Source organism: Triticum urartu, chromosome 1A (assembly GCF_056163025.1).
Source record: "Triticum urartu cultivar PI428250 chromosome 1A, HENAU_Tu73, whole genome shotgun sequence".
NCBI lineage: Eukaryota > Viridiplantae > Streptophyta > Magnoliopsida > Poales > Poaceae > Triticum > Triticum urartu.
Genome location: NC_141873.1, coordinates 530,323,281 through 530,349,297, shown reverse-complemented (window position 1 = coordinate 530,349,297; position 26,017 = coordinate 530,323,281). Strand labels below are relative to the sequence as shown.

Genomic DNA, 26,017 nt, shown 5'->3' with positions numbered 1-26,017 from the left:
TTGTTCACATGTAATCCAGTCATCAGACCGCTCCGGGTGTTTGGAGCGTAGAAAATTCGTGTGTTCGTCCATATACGGAGCCACCAAGGCGGAATTTTATAGAACTGTGTAGTGTGCTTCAGTTAAAGAATGTCCGTCCATACATATTATTTGATCCCCTCCTAGCGTGCCTTTTCCATCCAGTCTGCCCTTATGCTGCGATTCAGGAACACCAATCGGCTTAAGGTCAGGAATAAAGTCAATACAAAACTCAATGACCTCCTCATTTTCATGGCCCTTGGAGATGCTTCCTTCTGTCCTAGCACGGTTATGAACATATTTCTTTAAGACTCCCATGACCTCTCAAAGGGGAATATATTGTGTAGAAATACAGGACCCAAAACGTTAATCTCTTCGCATAGGTGAACTAGGACGTGCGTCATGATGTTGAAGAAGGATGGTGGGAACACCAACTCGAAACTGACAAGACATTGCACCAAATCATTCTCTAACCTTGGTATGATTTCTGGATCGATTACCTTCTGAGAGATTGCATTGAGGAATGCACATAGCTTCACAATGGCTAATCGAACGTTTTCCGGTAGAAGCCCCCTCAATGCAACCGGAAGCAGTTGCGTCATAATCACGTGGCAGTCATGAGACTTTAGGTTCTGGAACTTTTTCTCTGCCATGTTTATTATTCCCTTTATATTCGACGAGAAGCCAGACGGTACCTTAATACTGAGCAGGCATTCAAAAAAGATTTCCTTCTCTTCTTTGGTAAGAGCGTAGCTGGCATGACCCTGATGTATGCCGTCTTTTCCGTGCATACGTTGTTGGTCCTCCCGTGCCTCAGGTGTATCTTTTATCTTTCCATACATGCCCAAGAAGCCAAGCAGGGTCACGCAAAGATTCTTCGTCACGTGCATCACGTCGATTGCGGAGCGGACCTCTAGGTCTTTCCAATAGGGCAGGTCCCAAAATATAGATTTCTTCTTCCACATGGGTGCGCGTCCGTCAACGTCATTCGGAACAGGTTGTCCACCAGGACCCTTTCCAAAGACTACCTTCAAATCCTTGACCATATCATGTACATCAGCACCAGTATGGTGGCGAGGCTTCGTCCGGTGATCCGCCCCACCTTTGAAATGCTTGCCTTTCTTTCTTACGGCATGCCTGCTCGGAAGAAATCGATGATGTCGCAGGTACACATTCTTCTTACAATTAGCCAAACATATACTGTCGGTATCGTCCAAACAGTGCGTGCATGCGCGGTATCCCTTGTTTGTCTGTCCTGAAAGGTTACTGAGAGCAGGCCAATCATTGATGGTCACGAACAGCAACGCCTTTAGGTCAAATTCTTCCCCCATGTGCTCATCCCACGCACGTACACCTGTTCCATCCCACAGCTGTAAGAGTTCTTCAACTAATGGCCTTATGTACACATCAATATAGTTGCCGGGTTTCTTAGGGCCTTGGATGAGCACTGGCATCATAATGAAATTCCGCTTCATGCACAACCAAGGAGGAAGGTTATACAAACATAGAGTCACAGGCCAGGTGCTATGGTTGCTGCTCTGCTCCCCAAAAGGATTAATGCCATCTGCGCTTAGACCAAACCATACGTTCCTTGCGTCTGCGAACTCCTTCCCGTACTTTCTCTCAATTTTTCTCCACTACGACCCGTCAGCGGGTACTCTCAACTTTCCGTCTTTCTTACGGTCTTCTCTGTGTCATCGCATCGCCTTGGCATGCTCTTTGTTTTGGAACAAACGTTTCAACCGTGGTATTATAGGAGCATACCACATCACCTTGGCAGGAATCTTCTTCCTGGGCCGCTCGCCCTCGACATCACCAGGGTCATCGCGGCTGATCTTATAGCGCAATGCACCGCATACCGGGCAAGCGTTTAAATCCTCATACTCACCGCGGTAGAGGATGCAATCATTAGGGCATGCATGTATCTTCTGCACCTCTAACCCTAGAGGGCAGAGATCCTTCTTTGCTTCGTACGTACTCTCGGGCAATTTGTTGTCCTTTGGAAGCATATTCTTTATCATTACCAGCAACTTTCCAAATCCCTTGTCATATACACCATTCTTTGCCTTCCATTGCAGCAATTCCAGTGTGGTGCCCAGCTTTTTTTGTCACCTACGCAATTCGGGTACAACAATTTTGTGTGATCCTCTAACATGCACTGCAACTTCTTCTTCTCCAAATCACTTGCACAGTTTCTCTTTGCATCGGCAATGGCCCGACCTAGATCATCAACGGGCTCATCTGATGCCTCTTCTTCAGCTTCTTCCCGCATTACCGGCTCAGCTTCTTCCCCCATTGTTGTATCATCGTATTCAGGGAACCCATGGCCAGGATAGCTGTCATCGTCCTCTTCTTCTTCATTGTCTTCCATCATAACCCCTCTTTCTCCGTGCTTGGTCCAAACATTATAGTGGGGCACGAAACCGGACTTAAACATGTGGATGTAAATGGTTCTTGACTTAGAGTAATTTAGATCATTATTACAGCCAGCACATGGAAAAGGCATAAAACCATCCGCCCGCTTGTTTGCCTCAACCGCAAGCAGAAAAGTTTGCACGCCATTAATGAACTCGGGAGAGCATTGGCCATCGTACATCCATTGTCGGCTCATCTTCATTACACAACACCAAAAAAGACCAAATTAATACAAGTTCATACAACACTTAAATGCAACAAACAAATAACTCTCTAACTAAAGACTTTAAATGCAACAACAAATGCGATCAAGATCGCAACTAAGGTAACAATTGATCCAACAGCATAATGATACCAAGCCTCACTATGAACGGCATATTTTCTAATCTTTCTAATCTTCAAGCGCATTTTCTCCATCTTAATCTTGTGATCATCGATGACATCGGCAACATGCAACTCCAATTCCATCTTCTTCCCCTCAATTATTTTCAATTTTTTCTTCAAATCCTCGTTTTCTCTTTCAACTAAACTTAACCTCTCGACAATAGGGTCGGTTGGAATTTCCGGTTCAACTACCTCCTACATACAAATATCTATGTCAACTTGATGGGCATAATTTGTCATAAACACGAAATGCAACAAATAGTTTTAAAAGAGAATATACCACATCCGAATCTTAACCCGGACGAGGGCCGACGGGGACGGATATGAAAACCATGGCACTATGTATAACAAACAACGTATGGGTAAGATAATTATACGAGTAACTATATATCCAAATCACACAAACATCAATTTTTTATATAAAACATTCATGAACAAGGTGCCGGCGACGGGACGGTGCGGGCGATCGACGATGGTTACGACGGCGATTTAGAAGGTACTAAGTAAACCACACCTACATATGTAAACTAAGTGTTATTTTTTACCTCAAATTGCATATAAATCAAATAGTAGCACATATATATAATTCCTCCCAAATTACTAAACTCAAAAATCAATCACTATATGAAGCATTGCAAGAGCTAATCTAGCAATGAGAGATGAAAGGACAAAGTTGCTAACCTTTGTGATCGTTTGAATGGATGGGGGCCTTCAAATCTTGACAAATTTTGGGCAAAATGTGTGATGAGCTTGAGAGGAAGAGGGAAAGAACAGAGAGGAGAGGAGAAAGGGGAAGAACAGAGCGAGCTCGAGTGGACGAAGGGTGTATGTACGACGACCTTTAGTACCAGTTCGTGATACGACCCGGTACTAAAAGTGTTGGAGGGGCCCCGGACTGACAACATCCTGCCACCACTCACTTTAGTACCGGTTCGTGGCACGAACCGGTGCTAAAGGTTCGCCATGAACCGGTACTAATGATGTCCGCCCGCCTAGTCGTTGGAACCGGCACTAATGTACACATTAGTGCCGGCTCAAATTCAAACCGTCACTAATGTGCTTCACATTTGACCCTTTTTCTACTAGTGCCACACGTAGCACGCCTCATCTACCGGCTGCTTTTTTGGGCACTACTAGGCGCCGGCGCACCGGCCCAACTTTGGGCCGGTCGTACCAGCATCGTCCGATAAAATAACGTGTAGCCGTACGATTCCCTCATCTTCTTTCGTCAGGCTTCTTCTTTTACAAAAAAAATTCCATCGCGCCTCCATGGATGAGCTATGCGCCCGGCCTTGAAGCACCGCCCGACGCACTCGCCTGTTGCTGCCCTCCCCGCCGGTCGCCGGTCGCCGTCGTCATTGCTGGCCACCGGTCGCCGTGTTGCTGCCAGTCGTCGTCATGGTGGAAGCAAAAAATATAGCTGGATCCAACAAAAACAGAACATGGTGGAAGCAAAAATTGGAGCTGTTTTCAGTTGAAAAAAGATGGTGGTAGCAGAACAAATTGCTAGATTCAGCTTCCAGTGATAATAGCGCTCGGGTGGCTAATTGTAGCATCTCTGCGTCTCCCGCCTGCCGGGGTCAGAGTGCCAAGCAGCAAAAATTGGAAGCAGCAAAAATCTTCTCCGCGGGTCAAAGTCCAGTGGTCAGTTGAAGCAAAATCAGAAACGCTTCCGGCACAAACAAACTTAGCTCCCAGCAAAAAATGACATGAGCATTTAAGAGCTCTGCAATCGTTGAAGCAAAAAAATATCTCGGTTCCAGCAAAAAATACATCGGTTCCAGCAAAAACATAATTGGTTCGGCAAAACGAGAACACATCCACAAAAAATGGCCTCCCCTCTTGCAGCTCCCCTAGTAGTCGGTCGCAGCTCCGACATGCACGCTTGCAGCTCCCGACATCGAACGGCGTTTGATGCAACACTCTTCACCGCTGGATGTAGCTTCCTCCGACGAGGCATCGACCTTGTAGCATGTACAACAGCTGGTTGTAGCAAATCAGGGCACCGGTTCCAGCAAAAAGCAAAGATGTTCATAATAATCGAATGGGGATGGTAGCAAAAAATGAAAAGGGTTGTAGCAAAATAAAAAGGTGGATCCAGCAAAAAAATACCCGGTTCCAGCAAATCCCCTCGGTTCCAGCACGAACTAGCCGCCCCCGTGGCCGGTTGCAGCTTGGCCATGGTGACTGGCGCACCCTGGCTGCGGCAGCCATGGAGAGGGCGCACATCCAGCTGCTGGCGGAGGTGGACAAGGAGACGAGTGCGCCCGTGGCTGTGAGCGGCCATGGAGAGGGGGTGCATCTCGCGCCGTCGATCCACACTAGGCGCATTGAGTCGCCGGCGGCCATGGCGACGAGCTCGCCACATCGGCGGCGACCACCAGAAACGAGTAGTTGGAGAGATAAAGAAGATAAGATGAACGAGAGAAGGCAACCACAGCGAGATCTTATCTGTTCCCCACCGTCGCGCGTGTGTGCGTGGGGCCCATGGCACGTGGGCCAGCAAGGTGGGCCAGCAAGGACGCGTGGAGAAGCCTTGCACGGGCTGCGTCGTGCGTGGTTTGTTCGATTGGGTTTAATCGAACAGTCAGCGTGAGTCCGGCGCAATCTTCCGCCGGCGTGCCGATCACCAACGTTTCCCTGCTTTTTTCATCGTTTCGTCTATTTGTTTCTCCGACTCCAATCTCGCACTCCGACACGGGTTGAGGACGCACCACTGCACTGGCGCCCTAAACTCGCCTCTCTCTTTTGTTCATAGTGACACGGTGCACGCGCAGACGCGGGGGACAGGATCTGCGCCAAGAGGCGGGAAGTTGTGCGCGTCTGACTCTGGTTCGTGCTCACGCGAGGGAAGCATCGAGTATATTGGAGGTAGTCAGGGAGGACAGATGGCACCCATGTTAGCGTTCGCTAGGCCAGGGCGCTGCAATGGATGGTGGAAACAGCACTGAGGGCATGTACAATGGTTGATAAGATAGTCTTATCTTAAGTTTTACATGTAATTTAGAGATGACAGAAAATAAAATGTCTACAATGAGTCATCTCTTAGTCTTATCTTCAATAACCAGCTATTCCTAGAAAGTGATGAGAGATATTATGCTAAAAGATCATCTCTTGTCTTCTCTTAAACAAGAGAAGACAAGCATTTTTTCTTATGAGTTCTCTTTTTTCCACCTCATCATTTATCCTAGACGACACTCCTAAAATAGCATCATTGTGCATGCCCCGAACGGATGGATGGAAATGTTTCGTGTGCTTTTTGAGGCTGCCCCTTGGTTTGGGACTTTGTGGCCTAGGCTCTTTTTGCAGCGAGCTATGTGGGTTTTTTTTGCGAACAGGCAAAAGGCTTGCGTGTCGATGTTATTAAGATAGGGGTAAACAGACGAAATACAGAGTAGCCACAAACAGCGGCAACGAGTGCCATGAGCGTCGATCATGCCCGGACACACATGATGAGACGCAAGAAACATGACAGCGCCCGGACGACACACGCAAAGCTAACTATCGCGGGATGCGAGTCAGCCCTGAAGCCCTGGAGAGCATCCACAGCTCCGCCTCGGCGGCAGCTTGCCGCCAGGGTTTCCTAACAACTACTCTCTTCGCTTCATAATACTTGACTTTCATTTGTCCAAAAATAAATATATCAAATATACTAAAATATGTCTAGATATATCTATATTTTGATAAATGAAAGTCTATGTATTGCGGAACGGAGAGAGTACAGCAGAACTCCTTCCACAACAGCCACACGGTGAGAAACACAATGGAGTCCAAGGCTTTCCGCGCCAAAGGCGGCACCAGCACGCGAGTAGACGGCGACCAGTCAACAAGGGTGGTTCGGGACTCGGGGCGAAATTGGCGAGGCCGCAGCGGGAGAGAGTGGTGCGCCAAATCTCGCGGGCAAAGACGCACTGGACGGCGATATGATCCGCAGTCTCATCGTCCTGGTCGCAAAGTGGGCAGGCCACGTGGGATTCCATCCCATGGCGCAGGATCCATCGGCAGTCCAGATGCGTCACTGCATGGCAAGCTAAACGTGCACCTTGCACTTCGCCGGAGCCCAGGTGCGCCGGATGATTTGCCCGCAGGGGAAGCGCTCCAAGCCAGCGAAGAACAGATGGGATTCTTTTTTCTTTTCTTTTTTTGCGGGGGAAGAACAGATGGGATTCTGCGTGGGCTTGCGGGCAAAGAAAGATGTACGCATGTACAGGCGTACGATCCACGCACATCCACTCCGATGGCTAGACCGTTCCTTTTTCTCTTCCAAGGAATGCAAATACAAGCTTCATGTTGTGGTCAACGTGCTTGACATGCATGATAAGCCACCACCGCTCTGTACCATTTGGAAGTTGTCCGCGGTGACTGTCTTCAGTGCCGGTCCCCGAGTTTCGAAGGCCCCAGGGCGAATTCAATGAATGGGCCCAACGGCGGCAATGGAGGAATTTTCTAATTTCATATATTGATAGATAAATTCTTGCAAAGCTATAGTAAAGAATGATATTTTTTCCTGGTGTAACATAGGATGAAGTGTCTTAGTTCAAGTCTAAATCAAATTTCATAGAACTTACATACATATATTGGAAAAAAGAACTGACATGCTAACTAACCTCCAATTCTACAATAATCATGAGATCCAATCAACTTATTTGTTCGTTTCCTCTTTCTTCTTTTTATCAGAACCACGTAAAATATTATTTGGGCAACATGTCTGCAAGAAAAAGAGCAAAGTCAGCTAAACGTTGCAGTAAAATTACTGAAATCCCATGCTCTTTAGCTATCGAAATCTAATCTTCAAGGACACCTTGAGTCGAGGGCCAAGTTGGCAAGACTAATGACCAAACTCTACTATTGTAAGAAGAAGAACATAAATTTATCAAAGTGTAAGATTGAGGGCTAAGAGAAATTCGTTAGAGATTTATCTCTGCTATTCCTTGCGAATGCCCTAGTATCCGGCAGCCGCTACCGTAGAGAATCAGTCGCTCGATCGACCAATATATGTGAGCGTACGACAGCATACCCTTTTTTCTGAGGGGTTACAATTTATTTATTTTTGAGAGGGCGCTGGCGTGCAAATAGGAGGAGGCAAAGAGCCGCTCGCCCTGTGCAGCCGTGCTCAATTCTAGCCAGTAGTCGTGCGTTTAGGCATCTTAGCAGTTGGGCTTTTGTTAGATGATGGGCCTCCCCTGCGTATAGGTTTTTTCTTCCATAGGCTGCAGCACTAAGGTCAGGGCCCCTAGTTTGGCTGGGCCCCGGGCCGTCGCCCCTGCTGCCCTGGCCCAGGGCCGGCCCTGACTGTCTTGAACAATGGATCGACCACACCACCTCTCTTCTCCCGAGCTGCTACACACGAGACACGAGAACCAATCACCTCACACTCCTTTTCCATCCTAGACGAGTACATATTCTCTGGTTCGTTCCACGATATGACGTGAGAGTATAGTGTGGCCATGTAGGGGAAAGCTGGAGTAAGAGAGCACGTCTGTCATTGGGGGAACGAGACAGGGGGAAATTAGCCGACGTGATAAGGTAGGAGGGAGATGCATGGTGACCGTGTAATTGTTGTATCTCATGGCCTGGTCGGTCGGCGATAGTTCCTGTTGCCTCATATGACTACACTAAATCCATATCGTAGATGCTAAACAAATAATACACAGAGTAGGAATGAATAATTCCAACACAAAGATGTAATATGAAGAATAAGCTATTCATGTTTGGATTAAATGAGCCTTCCTCCTTATATAAGACTTGGGTATATCGCAGAGGCAGTGACATGAAGTCATTGGTTTTTGTCAGGTCAATTGCTATGAATTCCTTGGTTCTCAACTTTGTCCTCGGGTAGGTAAGAGCCTACGAGATCTTTAAACACACGATAATTTTCTGTGGATGTTTCTCTTTGGATTTTCCAGCGAGAACTAGAACCTTAAGCAAACAATGAATTTCTGAACTTGTTTGTCCTTAGTTGGTTAGTCTGTTAGGGGTGCGAGGGTTTAAAAATAGTTAATTTTGAGTTTTTTTATGTATCAATCTATATACTCTATGCAAAGAAGATGCAGCTAGCCAAAATTAAAGGGCTAACATCATGTCATCGACGAGAAAAATTGAAGTTAAGTAGAACCAACTTTATCCGTTTGTCACCATCTTCGAACTTAAAGTGGACAAATGGACAATGCTTGCGACATGTTAACATCATGTTGTTTTAAGAGGGACATTGTGATAGAAACATGTGCTTTTACAGAAAGAGCGGATTTTATTAGTTTAAAATAAAGTATCAAAAGGATACAAACACAATGAAAACACACCCGGCTAGTTAAGATGTACAGAGTCGACATCAATACACACAAAAACACGCCGGCACCTAGCAAAGTCATATAAGACCAAAGCTATACATAGGCAAGGAAAAAAGGAAAAGGCCCCAAAACGATCATATTTGTGATCGGCAAACTATAACAATGACCATATCTGCACCAATCATCTCATGACACCACATGAACGACGAAATTCTTCAACAACAACGACTTCAGGAAGGAAGCGACCCTCACTCGCCACCGTCACCAGATCCAACCATCCAGGCCGAATCTAGGTTGAATATCAGTCCGAGCATATCTGAGCATTGTCTTCAACAAGGTAATATCGCAAATAAACGTTGTCATTGCCATGTATGACTAACTCAGGCCAGACCTCAGTTTTCACCCCAGAGCCCGAGACAAGGTGCGCGTATGACCACCATCAAAGTTGCACATGTGTTGTCGCCACCACTTGTTCACGAAGCAGCTACCTGTGATGTGTGATCGCTGCCGCTACACTACATCAAGCCTTCCAAAGTTTGCATCTCACAGTGGGAGTCAACCATCGGGTCTGGAGAGATGAACCCTCTCTGAAGACCTTCCAATGACCCCCGCCGTCAAGGAGCCACATGAGATCACTGTATCACAATACGAAACCTGCGCTCCCCAGTCCACCGGGTCTTGATTACCACCACCAAGCCATCCTGATCTGAAGCAAGGCAACCACGCCGGGTCGACCATGGATGACGCCGAAGTTGCGACTGCCCGGCCTCAGATTCGACCGTCACGCCATCTGCATGGTTGTAGACAGTCGCCACCACCTAGATTCTCATGCACCCACAACATTGTGCCACCTCTGCCAACCGGTTAGGCAAGGCACGCCTGCACGCTGCGCCCGAGCACCCATGCTACACCACAGACGAGGTGGCAGACCACCGGGACCGGACACGCCGGATCTAGCAGCTGCAAAACCAGTCCCCCACCGCCATCAGGGAGCCTCCGCCAAACACAGGGCAACCACATAACGCCAACAAGGTCCCCTGCCTCAGTTGTCGGCCACAGTGGCTTCGCCCTGCGGCGTCCTCTGGCGACGACGGAGAGGGGATGGAGGACTTAGGTTATGGTGCTAGGTTTAGAGGTGTAGTTGCCCGCATGGGAGTGACACAGGGCGTTTCCTTTTTCGTCATTACGTGTGCTATGTTTGTAACATTATTCACATGATATTACACTATCCCTGGTTCTCTCAATTCATATGAAAATCTTATGTATTAATCATTTTTAAGCACACTCTGTATTAACCATGTGCCCTATGAAATCCTCACCTTGCTTTTTCTAGAAACACCAGTAACTTTATTCATACTCATAACAATTATAGCTACACTGATTTGGACCTAAGATCCAACAAAATACAAAGTAACTCATATGACTAAGAATTATAATGAAATTTCTTGAAAACACCTTCTTCGAGGTATCAATCTCTGCTCGAAGAAATACTCCAAAGACTTCAGTAAAGTGGCTGCAATTGGACTAGAGCAACGATGTTGTCACTCTTTCACCCGCACGAATATTACCAATGATGGTTTTTGAAAGCGCCTTGAGTTGCCCATCCAGAAAGATGAGAAGTCTTGATCGATGAACGTACTTGGGCCGGGGATGATCCCTAGAAGTGCAGGCCATCGAATCACTATATCTTCACCATGGTATCGATGAAAGATATCACCTCCACAAAAGAATCATGCCAACAACAAAAAACTTGACACAACAACATAAACTAATCAGATTCGAATAATCGGATCTGCGAGGACGGAAAACTCTCTAATCTCATGACACCGCCAAAAGGACAAGGGGAAATTTATTCTCACAAAACTATCATGATCACTAGCCATTGACGAAAAATATAGAGGTCTTGAAGATCTAAGTTTCCCCACCTCTCAGCGCCAAGATGGCAGCCGGAGACGAGGGGACCTAAATTTCTCACCTTGGTATGTAGGAAACCTCTGCCCTGAAGGGTTCCAACCATGGGCCGCCCAAGTAAGAGTATTTTTTTGCCTCCTCGGATGCACCTATCCCAGTTTGTCTATGTTGGCCTCATATTAAGCAAGATTGTTTTTGTTCTGTATTTTTCTTTTAGGGTATTCTTTCCTTTCCTCTTCACTTGTTTCTTCATCTTTTGGAGTTTTCCATTCGTTTTTCTCTCCTTGTTTCTTTTTTGTTTGTGTATTTTATTTTTTATTTTCTATTAGTTGGGTTTCTTTTTATTTATTTTCCTTTTCCACTTTCTTTCCTTTTTCATATTTTGGGGGAAACTATGTGGACACCTCTAAAATGAATGAACAATTTTTAAGAAATAGAGTAGAGAAGCAGACACTCACGATCATGTACAAACTCACCCCTATGAGCGGACACATACAAACACCCTATCCCATGAGGACCTTCAAGAGACTAAGACGACGAACATTGAGATTGTAAAAATATCCATAGGTGCCTCGCTATCGACACAAACGTCGCCAAAGCGTTAAACCTGAGGTTTGATCCCTCGTGGGTTGAGGTTACCACTGCAATCCTAAATGTTGTTGCTTCTCAAAATGACATGAATATTTATTCTAACAAAAAAATAACTTTCCTCAAATGTAATGAATTTTCTAAGTTATATGATCTTTTTTGTTGTATGTACTGTCAACAATTTTTAAATATGAGGAAAAAATCATTTACGTGGTTATTTTCTAAAATTCAAGAAGTTCTTAATATGTATGATTCCTTCTCCATACGTAGTGATTTTTTTATAATAGGCGACAAACATTACTTTTAACATATGGTCATTAATTCAAGGTACATGAACATCTTTATGTTCATATATAAACTCTCATTATTATTAATATCTCCAATTCTTGAAGAATGCGGAGGAAAAGAGGGAGGCTCGCCGTTGCCGGCAGCGGGCCAGGCGGGCGAGGAAGACAGGGCTTATTACATATTCTCATTTGTGGTGGTGGGGAAGAAAATCCCGCCTGGCCTTTTCATCGAAATCACTAATTAAGGGGTACTCGTTGCAAAGAGCACTCCACTTTTGACAAATGGCGCACATGCAGCGTGCCACTTGTCGCAACCTGGGAGTTTTCCCTTTTTTTATAGATCCGTTTATTCAAAATGTTTTATCTCTTAAACCGTGCGTCCAAATCTCGAACTGTTTTCACCATTGAATTCCTCGCGTCGAGATCTTCAAAACTAGATCCCATGTTGATAGGTTTTGACGATTTTTTTTTTACAAAAAATCAGATGAAAAAAGCCGGGCGAAAAAACCGGACCGAAAGCATGGTTTTTTTCCTTTCCGAAAGAGCCACATCCGTGCCTCTCGCGAAATCACAACCGTACCTCTCGTGGAAGCAAAACCGTGACTCTCGTGGAAGTAAAAAAAACAGAAAACATGTTTTTTTTCCGTTTCCGAGAGGCACGGCCGTGACTCTCGCAAAAGCACAACCGTGTCTCTCGCGAAAGCAAAACCGTGACTCTCGCGAAAGAAAAAAAACCAGAAAACACATATTTTTTTCCTTTCCGAGAGGCACGGTCGTGACTTTCGCGGAAGCAAAACCGTGACTCTCCCGGAAAAAAAAAAACAAAAAACACGTTTTGTTTTTCCCTTTCCGAGAGGCACGGCCGTGACTCTCGCGAAAGTACAACCGTGCCTCTCGCGGAAGCAAAACCGTGACTCTCCCGAAAGAAAAAAAAAGAAAAAACGCGTTTTTTTTCGTTTCCGAAAGGCACGGCCGTGACTCTTGCTAAAGCACAACCGTGCCTCTCGCGGAAAAAAAACCGTAACTTTCGCGAAAGGAAAAAAAGAAAACGAGTTTTTTTGCGCAAAAATTTTTTAATCGAAAAGCTAAGAAAGACTGGGAGAAAACCAAAACGTCGAAAAAATTCAGAAAAAACCGTTTAAAAAGCCGAAAACACGTGCGGAAAAATAAAAAAACAAAATCCGAAGGGAGCGTCCAGAGCGCGACACGTGGCAAATGGCTGAAAGCGCGCCAACTGGCGCTGATCGTTGCGAGGCTCCCGAAGGAGCGCTCGTTAACTAGTTGCTCTCGCTTACGGGAGAGAGTTATCATCCGACTTGATTTAAACGTTTTCCGAAAAAGAAAGAGGGGAACCGATAAGGCTTTCGGGCCATCTTTTCCCATTCGGCTACGCCCATCTCACCAACAAATCCATCCCAGCCCGGAGCCCATTTACGAGTGTCCGACCCAGCCACGACACCTCCACGCGATTTCACCCGACGGCCCTAGCCAGGCTCCTAAACCTCCCCCGCTCTTCTCCCCCAGCCGCTTCGCCGCCGCCCGCCGCCCACCGCCCGCGATGGAGGCCCTCCACGAGGAGACGCCCTTCGACCTCTCCTTCCACCCCTCCGCGCCCCTCGTCGCCACCTCCCTCATCACCGGCGAGCTCCACATGTGCGCGCCGCCTCCAGCGCCCTCAGTAATTTCTCGCTCCCCTTCCGAGGATGTAACCGGTTTCTAATTCTCGCTGCCCCTCGCAGGTTCCGCTACGCCGACGGTTTGCCGCTGGAGAGGTACTCACGGTGCCCCCTGCTCCTCGTGCTCGGTTAATTTTGTACTATGTTGCTAGATGCTGTTGTTTCACAGTACCACTACTATCACTGCTTCCGGTCTGTGATTGCTAGTTGCTGTTCTTGCTTACTTACGTTTGGAGCCGTAGAGGTTTCATTTGTTGTATGCTGAGTGCACGAGGTGGAAAGGTTCATGTGGTTAATGCAGAGTTCGTGTAGGATTTAATTCTATTTTTGTGGGTTTTCGTGTAATAAATTCTCTGCCTGGTTTTGCAATCCATGATAGTATGTTTAGCAAAGCTTGATTTGTGGGTCGCCGTGTGGGCATTTTGGTTGGATGGGTGTATGTGAGCTCACAATTTAAGTGCCTCACTGACTCTGTGAATAATGGTGTATACACTTCTGTTTGATGGGTATGCTTTCTGTTTGATGCTGGAGCTGTCTTTGTGTTATTACAATTATTATGTACTCTGTAGTTTTCATATCGACAGAGATTGATGAAAGCGTCCTCTTGCTATGTTTTTAAGGTTGTTCGTGGCAAAACCTCACAAGGACTCTTGTAGGGCTGTTCGTTTTGTGGACTCAGGAACTGGTAATGACTCCCTTATTAATGCCAGTACCTCCCAGCTTGCCAATCAACTGCCCTACATTTTATCTGTGATTTTGATATTTCACCAGCTGTTTTTATTTTCGTAAGCATGGTGCTAAAACATTAGTCGCTTTATGCTGGCATTGGCAGTCACAACCCATATTTGAGGGTAAAACACATCCGATCATCTTGTGAGATACTCTAACCAGGTCCTGTTGGTTCATGTTGTGGCTTGTTGCAGCGATTCTGACAGGATCTGCTGATATGTCGATTGTCGCTTCTGATGTGGAAACAGGCAAAGTCATTGCCCGTTTGGATAATGCACATGAGTAAGTTTTTGTCAGTTATCAGTGCTGCTATTAATTTTATTGTGGAACTAAATATCTATGTTTCCTCATTTCATATTCTTGTTGATATTTTCAGTGACGCCATAAACCGCCTTGTGTGTCTTACTGAAACTACAGTTGCTTCAGGCGATGATGACGGTTACATTAAGGTATTTAATATTGTATCGGTTTGACTGCCTCCAGCTGTATTGCTTTCAAACGTAGGCCAGTTTCACCGTTGATTATTACTACCTGTACATTTATGGGAGTACATAATATAATTACACCCCATCTTATTTATCCATGCAGACCTGTTCTAAGTACCTAATCGCCTATGCTTGGTTGATAATAATCATAATAGCTATCATTATTTAATGACCACTTGCATATGTTTTGGACTGGCACAGCTACACTTACAAGCCGACACTTGATAGTTTTTCCATGTTTCTAGCTCTTATCTTTTTCAATAGTAGTAACACAATCTCTTTGATACTGTCAGTTTAAAATACTTCTTCAATTTTAGGTGTGGGATACTCGGCAACGATCTTGCTGCAACACTTTTCACCGCCATGAAGATTACATATCAGATATGACCTATGTAGCTGGCTCAAATCAAATATTGGCTACAAGGTACTTAATTTGCATTCCTGCAAATTTTATTGCTGTACCAGTGTTATATAGTTGAGCATTATTTCATAGGAATGAGTGGCCTATTTGTATGCAAGCACAAACTTAGTGTTTCCATGGCAACAGGGTCTACCAATCTCTCTTTCTCATAGACCATTCGGCATCATGGAGAGGCCGCAGCCATTTCACTTCTTAGTTTACATCACTGATGCAGAACAACACTGTTATTTAGTACATGAATGATGATATATGTATGAGGCCAATGTTTTGTGAATCCTTGAAGTTCCATTTTTTGGGCAGTTCTACCTGTTCAAAGTTTTGGATAGTTTTTTTTTGCCTTGGCATTATGGTAATCAATGTTAAATTTTATCTTGTTATTTGCAGTGGTGATGGAACTTTATCTGTGAACAATCTCCGGGGTAACAGAGTGAGTTGCCTTTCCAATACATCAAATCTCATCCCTGTGTATTATATAAACCCTTACTCTATGTTTGCTTTTAAGAACTTCCACACTATGAGTACCTTTAATCTTAATAACCATGGTCATGCCTAATCTGCTAATAGGTAAAGTCACAATCTGAATTTTCAGAAGATGAACTCCTATCTGTGGTGGTAATGAAGGTAATTGCCTTTGTTTAACAACTTTCACTTACTCACAGTTTCACACCCTTCATCCATAATTTCATGGTTACTGAACAAAACTTTATTCTTTGCAATTGTCAGAATGGCCAAAAAGTTGTTTGCGGAACTCCAAGTGGAGCTCTATTGTTGTATTCGTGGGGACATTTTAAGGACTGCAGGTAAATGTGTTTTCATGACTGCACCAGGAGCAGAAATATAATGCATCCTTTGATTTACGTCATATACTGTAATTTATTTATCGAGTGGTTGCTATTGTAAAATGTAAAGAAAGATGTACCCAATAGCTATCCACCTACCATGGATTATATTCCGAAGGGCACCCATGAAAACACACCTTATTTTCTCTAGTTCTCTGTTTTCATTTTAAATGCTAGCCATACAACTGCTGTTATCCTTTTTAGTTGTATATAGCTGTATCCTCTGTAATGTACATTAGTAAACATTATGTTTGTTAGTGATATTTCTCTTTTCTCATGGTTAAACAATAACATTAGCCATTTTTGGTAGATATCAGGCTTTAGTCAGTATTATCTCACATGTAATCAATTCCTACAATGTTATTGGCTGTTAAGGCTCATGTTGCTTTATTATCACCGATAAGGCCTGAGAAGAATCTTCACATGTGATAAGCAGAGTAATTTGAACATGTTACAGCTTAAACCAGTTTGCCTCTTTCAATTTCTGTGATGGTAGACCAAGTAAGTCTGCAAGTGATTTTGTCTGTAGTTGTGTACTAACATATACTTTTGTGGCTAGTGACCGTTTTCTGGGGCACGCACAGTCTGTTGATAACTTGCTGAAGGTTAGAATTAATGCCTTTTTTTTATTTCTGCCTTCTTTTCCTCTGTCTAATCATCATTTAATATAGTATATTTGGTGTTTTAGCTGGATGAAGAAACTCTGATATCTGCTGCAGCAGACGGTGTGATCAGGTTTGAAATTTACCATGGTGCCTTTATGACCTACTTCTGTCGCCTGTTTAGTAGTCCTCTTTGTTATTTTATCATGCCCTCCATATTCTCGTCGCATTCAGGTTAGTGGGTATCTTACCGAATCAGATAATACAGCCGCTAGCTGAGCATTCAGAATTTCCAATCGAGGCGCTTGGTACGTTCACTCCGTCATTTCTCGGTAAAAGTTACTCCAAGGAGTGCCAAGTTCTCAACTAGTATCTCTGTTCCGCAGGTTTCTCGCACGATAGGAAGTACCTAGGCAGCATTTCACATGACAAAATGATAAAGGTGACGACCCCTCTCCCCCTCAGCCCTTCCCCGCTATCCATGTAGTACTAGCAGTGATCTAACCAGGTGCCCTGTTTTATGCAGCTCTGGGACATGGAGGAACTCCTGGGCGGTCCACAGTTAAATCACCAGAACGACATGCCCGAAGCCAACGCAGCCGTCCATGACGACGAGTTGCCTGAAGCCAACGCGGCCATCCACCACGACGAATTGCCTGAAGCCAACGCCGCCGCTGGTCAGCACGACGAGTTGCCTGCAGCCAATGCTGCCGCTGTCAACCACAACCAGCCGACTGAAGCTGACAGCGACGACGACGGGATGGACGTGGACATGGAGCCAAGCTCTTCCAACGGTAAGACCTATGCCTGCCCTGCATCGAAGCAATCGACGCGCCGTTGCTATTTAGGGTCTCTGATAATGGTTGCCCTTGCTTGTGCCGTCGTGTTGGACAGTGTCGAGGAGCAAGAAGAAAGGCAAGGGCAAGAGGCTGGACGGGTTCGCGCCGGACTTCTTTGCAGATCTGTAGCCTGCCCAGGCGAGGACAAGAGGCCGCCCTTGAGATCTTAACTTGTGCCAGCGAGCAGTTTTGATGTTGTCTCAGTATATCGGGTTGTAGGAGGAATGTTTTAGTTTATTTATAGGCGTGAGGTGTGTGAACTTGGCTATCATAGTAACGTGTATTTGCGGCTGCAGATGGCCCCCTGAAGTGAAGCATACGTGTAGTAGTATCTTTTATTGTCGCAACAAGTTGTGTCCTGCCTTGTTCTCTGAATGTTTTATCATTTCGCGTGCGTGCGGCCGTATCTTATTCTGTCTTGTTTTGTCTCGGGTTCTCAGGCAAGAGCGAACGAGGAAACCAGCTTGCACGCGTAGCTTTCGCGAAGTCACGGCGTGGCTAGCATAAGCGGCAAAGATAGTCTACGGTATGTGCGTAGCCGGCCGCAGGTAGGCCTGTCCCGTTTTAAAGAAAGAGCTATGTACTTTTGCGTGCACTCACGCGTCAGTCGGTTTCATTCGAGCCCATGCCGCACTGTTCCCCCCGTGCCGCCCCACCAACGAACAGTGACGACCCGACGTGCCGGTGCCGGTGTGGGTGCAACGGCGACCGTGGTCAAATTTGGTGTTCTGACCCCGTTGTCAAACTTTAGCAGAATCTGACCCTGGTTGCAAAAAAAATAAATCAGGATTTGATCATTTTCTCTGCCGCCATCTGACCCAGCGATAAGGTATCACATCCTACCGTCACACCCCCAGGCAGTAGGGTAATGGTCGTTAACGCCAGCTAACGTGGCAAAGGGGCCTACCGCCAAGGACCCAGGCGGTATGGTGATCGAGCTTACCACCAAGCATCCCGGCAGTAGGTCTGTGTAGTGGATAAGGTGTTGAGGTGAATGGGTAGGCTCCACTATCCACCCATTCACCCCCAATCTCCTTCCCCTCAAAGCTCCCCCCCTCCCCCCCCCCCCCTCTTTTCCCCACCAAAGCACCCACTAAATCCCTCTCCATTGATAGAGATTTGTCCGGTGGATTTGGAGCATTTGCATCACCCAAGCTACCTCTCACACCCCCCTTCTTTTGGTTGGTTGGAATCACCTATTTTTAGTTGCATTGCTCGCACGATTGCAAACCCCTAGTTCTTGCTCTTGTTGTGGTGAAATCAATGAATATGACGCATTTAGGGTTATGTTTGTGCTTTGACTATGTATTGTGTGCCTACCATTGTTGGGGTTAGCAAGATCTTGTGCTAGGGTTAGTTGTTATGTTAGGGAAGGGTTAGGGTTAAGGCTATGGATTTAATTTAACCATGTTTATCTTGTTATTTGAATGCAATGCATACAAGTTTGTTTCCATTATATGCATAGTGTGGGTAATTCATCCATATGAATTGTTCGGCCCATGGATGACTTGATTTCTTTCCATTGTTCTTAGATGGATAGACTCGTTAATGTGCATTACTTGGACAAGGCGGCATTTCTGAATGAAATGACGATGAAGGGGAAGAGCCCTTGGTTTTTGACACAAGCCCAAGCTATGAGGATGTTGTAGTGAAAGTGAGAAGCATCTTACATTGGATTAACCCATTTGATGAGGCGGAGCTTGGAGTGGGAGTAAAGTCACTATTAAAGAGTATGCCCATCACCTCCGATTTTGCATTGGAATGTGTACAAGAATAAAATTGAGTGATCACAAGACAAGTCACTTGAATTATTTGCCACTAAGTTTGAAGTTCCTCGCCTACAACTCAACTTGAACCATAATGTGTCCTCCCCAATACATGATGGTAGTGTCGAGGTGTATGTCCACAAATCTTCTAGCCAACCACCAAGTAGCCAACCAAATGAAGACGACATCAATGATAGAGCCATAATAGTTTGAGGTGATCCTATTGCTCGTGTTGATGATGATGCTATTCCTTATGTTGATGAAGATGGTATTGCTAGTGTTGATGATCATGCTATTGCTCAAGATGATGCTTACGCAGAAGAAGAAGAGATTCATTACCATCCCATTAGTGACTTGATGTCATTGTGTACCAACAAGACATGGACCGTAACCTCCCTTATAGCCGTATGTGTAGGTATGACCCGGATGACGAGGGTCCGGAGGAAGAGTTGGACGAGGATGGGTTCACGGCGCAAGAAAATCAAATCTTCAAGATGGTGAATGGTAAGGAAAGAGGACCCTAATTGTTTAGTGATCTTAGTCTTGCGACAAGGCCGTTGTTGATGGTGGCATGAGATTGAGGTTCGTTGAACCATCACCTTGCCGGAAGGTCGGTGATCCAAGGCCCAAGGATGAGGACGAGAATGCTCATTTGAAAAAATGCATCAAGTTTGGGTGCTTGCAAAAGTTCAAGATATGGTTGAGTGACAACGCCATTAGGAATCATCGGCCGTATGTTGTTGGTCAATCCAACCAAAATATGTGCTACACCATCAAATGTGACAGAGAAGGTTGCCCGTGGAAGGTCCATGAAAGAAAAATTCATGAAACCGGACAATGGTCCCATCCTACAATTCGATGGGTAGCTATAACGGTCATCAAAGGCAAAACCTTAACCCTAATCATTACACTAACCCCAACCCTAACACCCAAGACCTAACAAAATCACTAACCCTAGGACTAGATTGAGCTACTACCAACAATGCTAGGCACACAATACATAGTGTAAACACAACACGTAACCCTAAATGCATCACATAAATTTATTTCACCACGACACAATCATGAACTAGGGTTTGAAAACAATGTGAGCAATCCAACCTAAAAACATGATTCCAACCAATTAAAATGAGAAGTGAGAGAGGTACCTTGCAAATGAGAGAGATTTGGGAGGCCCTTGAGTGAGGAAGAGAGGGGGAAAGGGCTTGAGCTCAGACGAGTGAAGGAGAATGGGGAGTGGATGGTTGGGTGGGAGAGCACATCCCCCACCCCCACCACCTTATCCACGACAGGACCCTACCGTCGGGGACCTGGGCGATAGGAAGATGTACCCTATCGTTGGAGACTACGGTGGTAGGTCCTTTGCCACGTAAGTGGACAGTAACGGCCGTCGGTGCATGTCGTTACACCTATTGCCGGGGGGCTGGCGGCAGCAAAAAAGTCAGATCCCGCTAAAGTTTACAAAAAGGTGAAAACACCCAAATCGGCCGCGGCCCGTCCAGGTGAAAAGCTCACCCACGGAGAGGAGTCCGCGTCACAAACGCCCACGAGGTGAACGCGAGCGAGCTCCCCACCCTCCGTCTCGGTCTCGCTCTCGCTCAACCGATTTGCCGCACCGAACGTGCACGCCTCCGGCGCACGCGAATCTCCGCGCGCCACGAGCCCGTGGACAGTGGGCCCCACGCGCCCTAGACGTGAATCCCCCAGCCTCCGCTTCCCCTCCCCCCTCCTCCTCCCCGTCCACCCCGTGACAGGCGCATCTGCGATCCCCCGATTCGATCCTCCCGGCCGCGCCCCGCCGCACCCCACCCGTCGCCGCACCGCCGCCTGCGCCCTTGGGCGAGAGCTCCATCACGCAGCCGCCCGCCCGCCCCCGTCAGGTCAGCCCCCGCCGCATCCCCTCTCTACCCCTTCTTCTGCCCTCCCCTACGGCGGCCGCCGCCGAATCCAGCCGTCCGTCTGGGGCAAACCGGGCCCGTCAACCCCCGCCCCGCCCCGCGCCTGGCCAGCAGCTCGCCGATCCAAGCTGCTTCATTCGTGCCGCCGCGCTTCCCCCTCCCCCCAGATCCGGTTGCCCGCGCCCTCCCTTGTGTGCGTGCGCGTGCGCCCGCGCCGCAATCTCGCTAGTCCAATCGCGCCGGATTGTTTTTCGTCGGGGAAATGACGCGAGGAACCGGCAAGCGACCCGAGCGAGCTCCCACTTCTCGTTTCCGCGCGGAATCCACAGATCGAGCGTAGCTTCCGTCTCTGTCGCACCAAGTGTAGCGACCACGCATGTCTAGATCCGACCGTAGCTTTGCCACCCCTGAGCTGATGATAATACTGTAGCTTTTAATTCCTCTTTTGCTTTGCCACTGAATCGCTTGGCTGTGATCTAGGTCGACGATGGATGCAGCAGGCAGAGATGCCAACCCCCTGGCCGGCTACCGGATCGGCAAAACCCTTGGCATCGGGTCCTTTGGTAAGGTGAAGATTGCCGAGCATATAATTACGGGCCACAAGGTCGCAATCAAGATCCTCAATCGCCGTAAGATCAAGAGCATGGAGATGGAAGAGAAAGGTCTGCGATCGCTCACTCTGTTCAGAAAGCTTGTTTCTGTTTCTGAAGTTCGTAGAGTGCATGTAGATTTGCGCCCATTGAGAAAAGCACAGCCCAGGTCCATTTGCATGTTTCTGCTCTAACGTGGAAAGTAGAAACTGTTAAACACTTCATCCTTATTTCTGTTATTAGCCTGTGATGCTTTAGCAATCAACTTGCAAGTTTTCTACTGTCTGTTGTGGATATCTAGTATAAGTATGATAATTGTCCATCCATAGTTTCTTGAATTTGTTATGTTAAAAGTTCCTTTCTGTCACTTTGCTGATCAACATATACTCTTACTATTCCCACTTTGTTGTTTCGTACTTTGTCAAATCTCAGTTTTTATTTTGCTAATTTACAGCAAAAAGAGAAATCGATATACTAAGATTATTTATGCATCCTCACATGATACGGTATTATGAGGTCATAGATACCCCAGCGGATATTTATGTTGCTATGGAGGGGTGGATTAACGAGCTGCTTGGCTTGTTTAGCTCGTGAGTGTTCGTGAGCGCTCATTAACAGACTACGATGTGTTACGACCTACATGTTGAGAGTGAGGGTGTGATTTTTATGAAGGAATATGGTGACTACAGGAGGAGGTGCCCTAGCTTGCTGTCTCCTATGGGCTATGTTAGGTTGATTTGATTGAATAGATGGATTGAGGTCTCGCAAAATTTTATCACCTAAGAAAATAATATGTGTTGTGTTGAGGTCTCGTGAAACTTGTTAAGTTTAACGAGCTGAAATCAACAATTGGCTCTGTTCATTAAGAAGTGAGCTACGAGCTTAACGAGCTGAGCTAGCGATCGCTCATTAGGCTCTCGAGCTACGAGCTAGTGATGGACTCCGTATGTTAAATCTGGAGAGTTGGTTGATTACATTGTTCGATTTGCATGTTTCTAGTGTAAGGTAGAAAAAACAACCTCTCAAACTATTCATCCTTATTTGTGTTAGAAGCGTATGATGCTTTAGTAATCAACTTGCAAATTTCTGTTGGCTGATGCATTTAGTATAAATATCACAATTGGCCATCAATAGCTTGTTGATTTTTTTTACATTAAAAGTCGCTGTTTGTTACTTTGCTGATTTACATATACTTGTACTCTTGCCACTTTTGTTGTTTTGCACTTTGCTCAATTCTCAGTTTCTTTTTGTGCTAATTTACAGTGAAAAGAGAAATCAAGATACTGAGGTTATTTATGCATCCTCATATCATACGGCTTTATGAGGTCATAGATACCCCAGCGGATATTTATGTTGTTATGGAGTATGTTAAATCTGGAGAGTTATTTGATTACATTGTTGAGAAGGGAAGATTACAAGAGGAAGAAGCTCGTCGCTTTTTCCAGCAAGTACGTTTCTTCCACTTCCCAGAGTTCATTGCAAAGATTGGGTCAAGCCCTTTATTGATTTGTTCTATAGTTATAAATTCAGTATGTTACCATAAGCTAATATAAAGTACACCTCATGTTTGTTAACCGTATTTGTCACTGTGGATACTTTGTTTTTGTCTGCTTCTATCATAATATCATTATATGTATAAACATTATTCACTGCTTATGGTAGGCTATTTATTTGTTTCACCTTTCATACAGATTATATCTGGTGTGGAATATTGCCATAGAAATATGGTAGTTCACCGTGATCTGAAGCCAGAGAACCTTCTGTTGGATTCGAAATGTAATGTTAAGATTGCAGATTTTGGCTTAAGTAATGTTATGCGTGACGGCCACTTTCTGAAGACTAGTTGTGGTAGCCCAAATTATGCAGCGCCCGAGGTATATCTCGAGAATAGCTTGTTTTACACTTTCACAGGGTTAATAAATGTTGATATTGTGATAATGTGTCACAATTCTGATACTGGACAATGTTTTCTCCATTTACTTAGGTGATATCAGGTAAACTGTACGCTGGACCTGAAGTTGATGTTTGGAGCTGTGGTGTTATTCTGTATGCCCTTCTTTGTGGCACTCTTCCATTTGATGATGAGAACATACCAAACCTTTTTAAGAAAATAAAGGTTGGCAACTATCTTCTCCAGTTTACTGAAAATGTGCTATACCATTCATCTAGATATCCAGTGAATAAGTTATCTGTTTTGTCATTATAGGGTGGAATATACACCCTTCCTAGTCACTTGTCTCCTTTAGCAAGAGATTTGATCCCAAGAATGCTGGTTGTTGATCCTATGAAGAGGATTACCATACGCGAAATCCGTGAACATTCATGGTTCAAAGCTAGACTTCCACGCTATTTGGCTGTGCCTCCTCCAGACACTGCACAACAAGTCAAAAAGGTATGCTGATGATGCTGTGTATCAACATGAATATTTGGATATTTAAGATTTTTGCAACCTTTGCTCTTATTTGGCATTCTATAACAGCAGTGAATATATTTATTTTTCTTTATCTTTGTGTATTCATCTATGTACAAAATGGGAGTCCTTTCTGCATTATTACACTTTCTTTATTCATGTTCAGGAGTAATTTTGACTTCACTATGGATTTTGTAGCTTGATGATGAGACTCTGAATGATGTTATCAAAATGGGATTTGACAAGAATCAGCTCACTGAATCTCTTCAAAAGAGATTGCAAAATGAGGTATTTGCGTTACTCTGTTCTTTTTGGTTGTTCTTAATGGAACAATTACTAAATTCTACGTGTGCAGGCGACAGTTGCATATTATTTACTCTTGGACAATAAGCTTCGTACAACCAGTGGCTACCTTGGAGCTGAGTATCAAGAGTCAATGGTTTGTTGGGAGTTTTTCTCTCATTCGTATAGCTTGTGCGGTAGATTGCAAATGCTCTTGTACTCGTACTGCTACTGATTGGCTGTGCTTTCTGTGATCTGCAGGACTCATCTTTCTCCCAAGTTTCACCTGAAACACCAAGTTCAGCATCTGAAGCTCGGCAGTATGGTTCTCCAGGGTTTGGCTTGAGGCATCATTTTGCAGCTGAGAGGAAATGGGCTCTTGGTCTTCAGGTAATTTTGGTTTGAAATTCATCTTGCTATAACTGAAGCCGAAATCCTTAGATTCCCCTACTTTATGATATTTGACAGTCTCGAGCGCATCCACGAGAAATCATAACTGAAGTGCTTAAAGCTCTGCAAGAGCTAAATGTTTGCTGGAAGAAGATTGGGCACTATAACATGAAGTGCAGGTGGAGTCCTGGCTTTGTTGAGACTATGATGCATAACAACAATGGCTTCGGTGTGGAGTCTGCTATAATTGAAGCTGATGGCCTCAGTGACAAATCGACCCACATCGTGAAGTTTGAAATTCAGGTACCCTCGTAATCTTAACCATCTGCTGTCAGTTTATGAGCTGGTCCTGATTTGCAAATTTGCCATGTGGTTACGTGAACAATCTAATGCATAAGCCTCAACGTTGACATGTTTTTCTACTCTTTGTGTGATGGCTAAGCAGTGAAATTAGTTTTGTTTCTCCCTCCGATCCATATAATCGTGAACTGTTACTCCCTCTGTAAACAATTAGAACTTTAGTGATTAACGTCTTATATTTGTTTACAGATGTAGTATCATATTCACGCATGTTCATAATCAACCTTCTTTTCGTCCATATCACACTTCTTTTTGCTTGCATAAAGTTAATTCTCCGAGGATGTGCTTGGTGCTGATACACTTATGCTCTTTGCAGCTCTACAAAACAAGGGATGAGAAGTATCTTCTCGACTTGCAAAGGGTCAGTGGGCCACAGCTCCTCTTTCTGGACCTGTGTTCTGCCTTCCTAACCCAGCTGAGAGTCCTTTGATTCTGAAGATGGTGACTTCCCAACTGCAAAGCCCCACAGCTTCCTGCGACGTGCGAAGTTACAGTCAAGGTGTACATAACTATCATAATCCTCCAGTAGAATCTACTCCTGGGGTATGTAGACGCTAGAGAACCACGTGGTTTTATTCTGATGGTTCAGGACTTATTTACTAAACCAGAGGTGGCGGGCTAGAGGCATCCCTGTTCCGTCGTCCACCTGTCACCAATGGTGCTATATGACGCTTGTAGCCCTATATTTAGCCGAACATTTTTGGCTTGTTGTTCTTTACTAGTATAATGCCGGCCTGAGAATGACCCATGCTGTTATGATGAAAAATTTGTGCTGTTGACATGAACTGTTCACCTTGATCTGCACTAGCCATCTTAGCTTCAGTGAGTGTCACCGTTTTA

At 45.3% G+C, this 26,017-nt stretch overlaps 2 protein-coding genes across 2 annotated transcripts; both read left to right on the top strand.

The window, feature by feature from the left end:
- Nucleotides 1–13,353: 13,353 nt before the first annotated feature.
- WDR55 (transducin family protein / WD-40 repeat family protein) lies at nt 13,354–17,892 on the top strand. Its single transcript, XM_048695473.2, has 15 exons — nt 13,354–13,543; nt 13,630–13,662; nt 14,187–14,251; nt 14,490–14,577; nt 14,672–14,744; nt 15,098–15,204; nt 15,586–15,628; nt 15,766–15,822; nt 15,925–16,001; nt 16,600–16,645; nt 16,729–16,775; nt 16,877–16,950; nt 17,029–17,084; nt 17,169–17,436; nt 17,537–17,892. Exons 1-15 carry the CDS (start codon nt 13,449–13,451, stop codon nt 17,608–17,610), a joined length of 1,203 nt encoding a protein of 400 aa, XP_048551430.1. The 5' UTR covers nt 13,354–13,448; the 3' UTR covers nt 17,611–17,892.
- A 3,076-nt stretch (nt 17,893–20,968) lies between these two features.
- On the top strand, nt 20,969–25,956 carry LOC147992268 (serine/threonine protein kinase OSK1). The gene is made up of 11 exons (XM_087528891.1): nt 20,969–21,127; nt 21,626–21,807; nt 22,999–23,183; nt 23,427–23,609; nt 23,720–23,851; nt 23,942–24,127; nt 24,344–24,433; nt 24,501–24,584; nt 24,689–24,817; nt 24,896–25,120; nt 25,494–25,956. The coding sequence occupies exons 2-11, from the start codon at nt 21,633–21,635 to the stop codon at nt 25,605–25,607; spliced, it is 1,503 nt and encodes a 500-aa protein (XP_087385017.1). The 5' UTR covers nt 20,969–21,127; nt 21,626–21,632; the 3' UTR covers nt 25,608–25,956.
- Nucleotides 25,957–26,017: the final 61 nt, after the last annotated feature.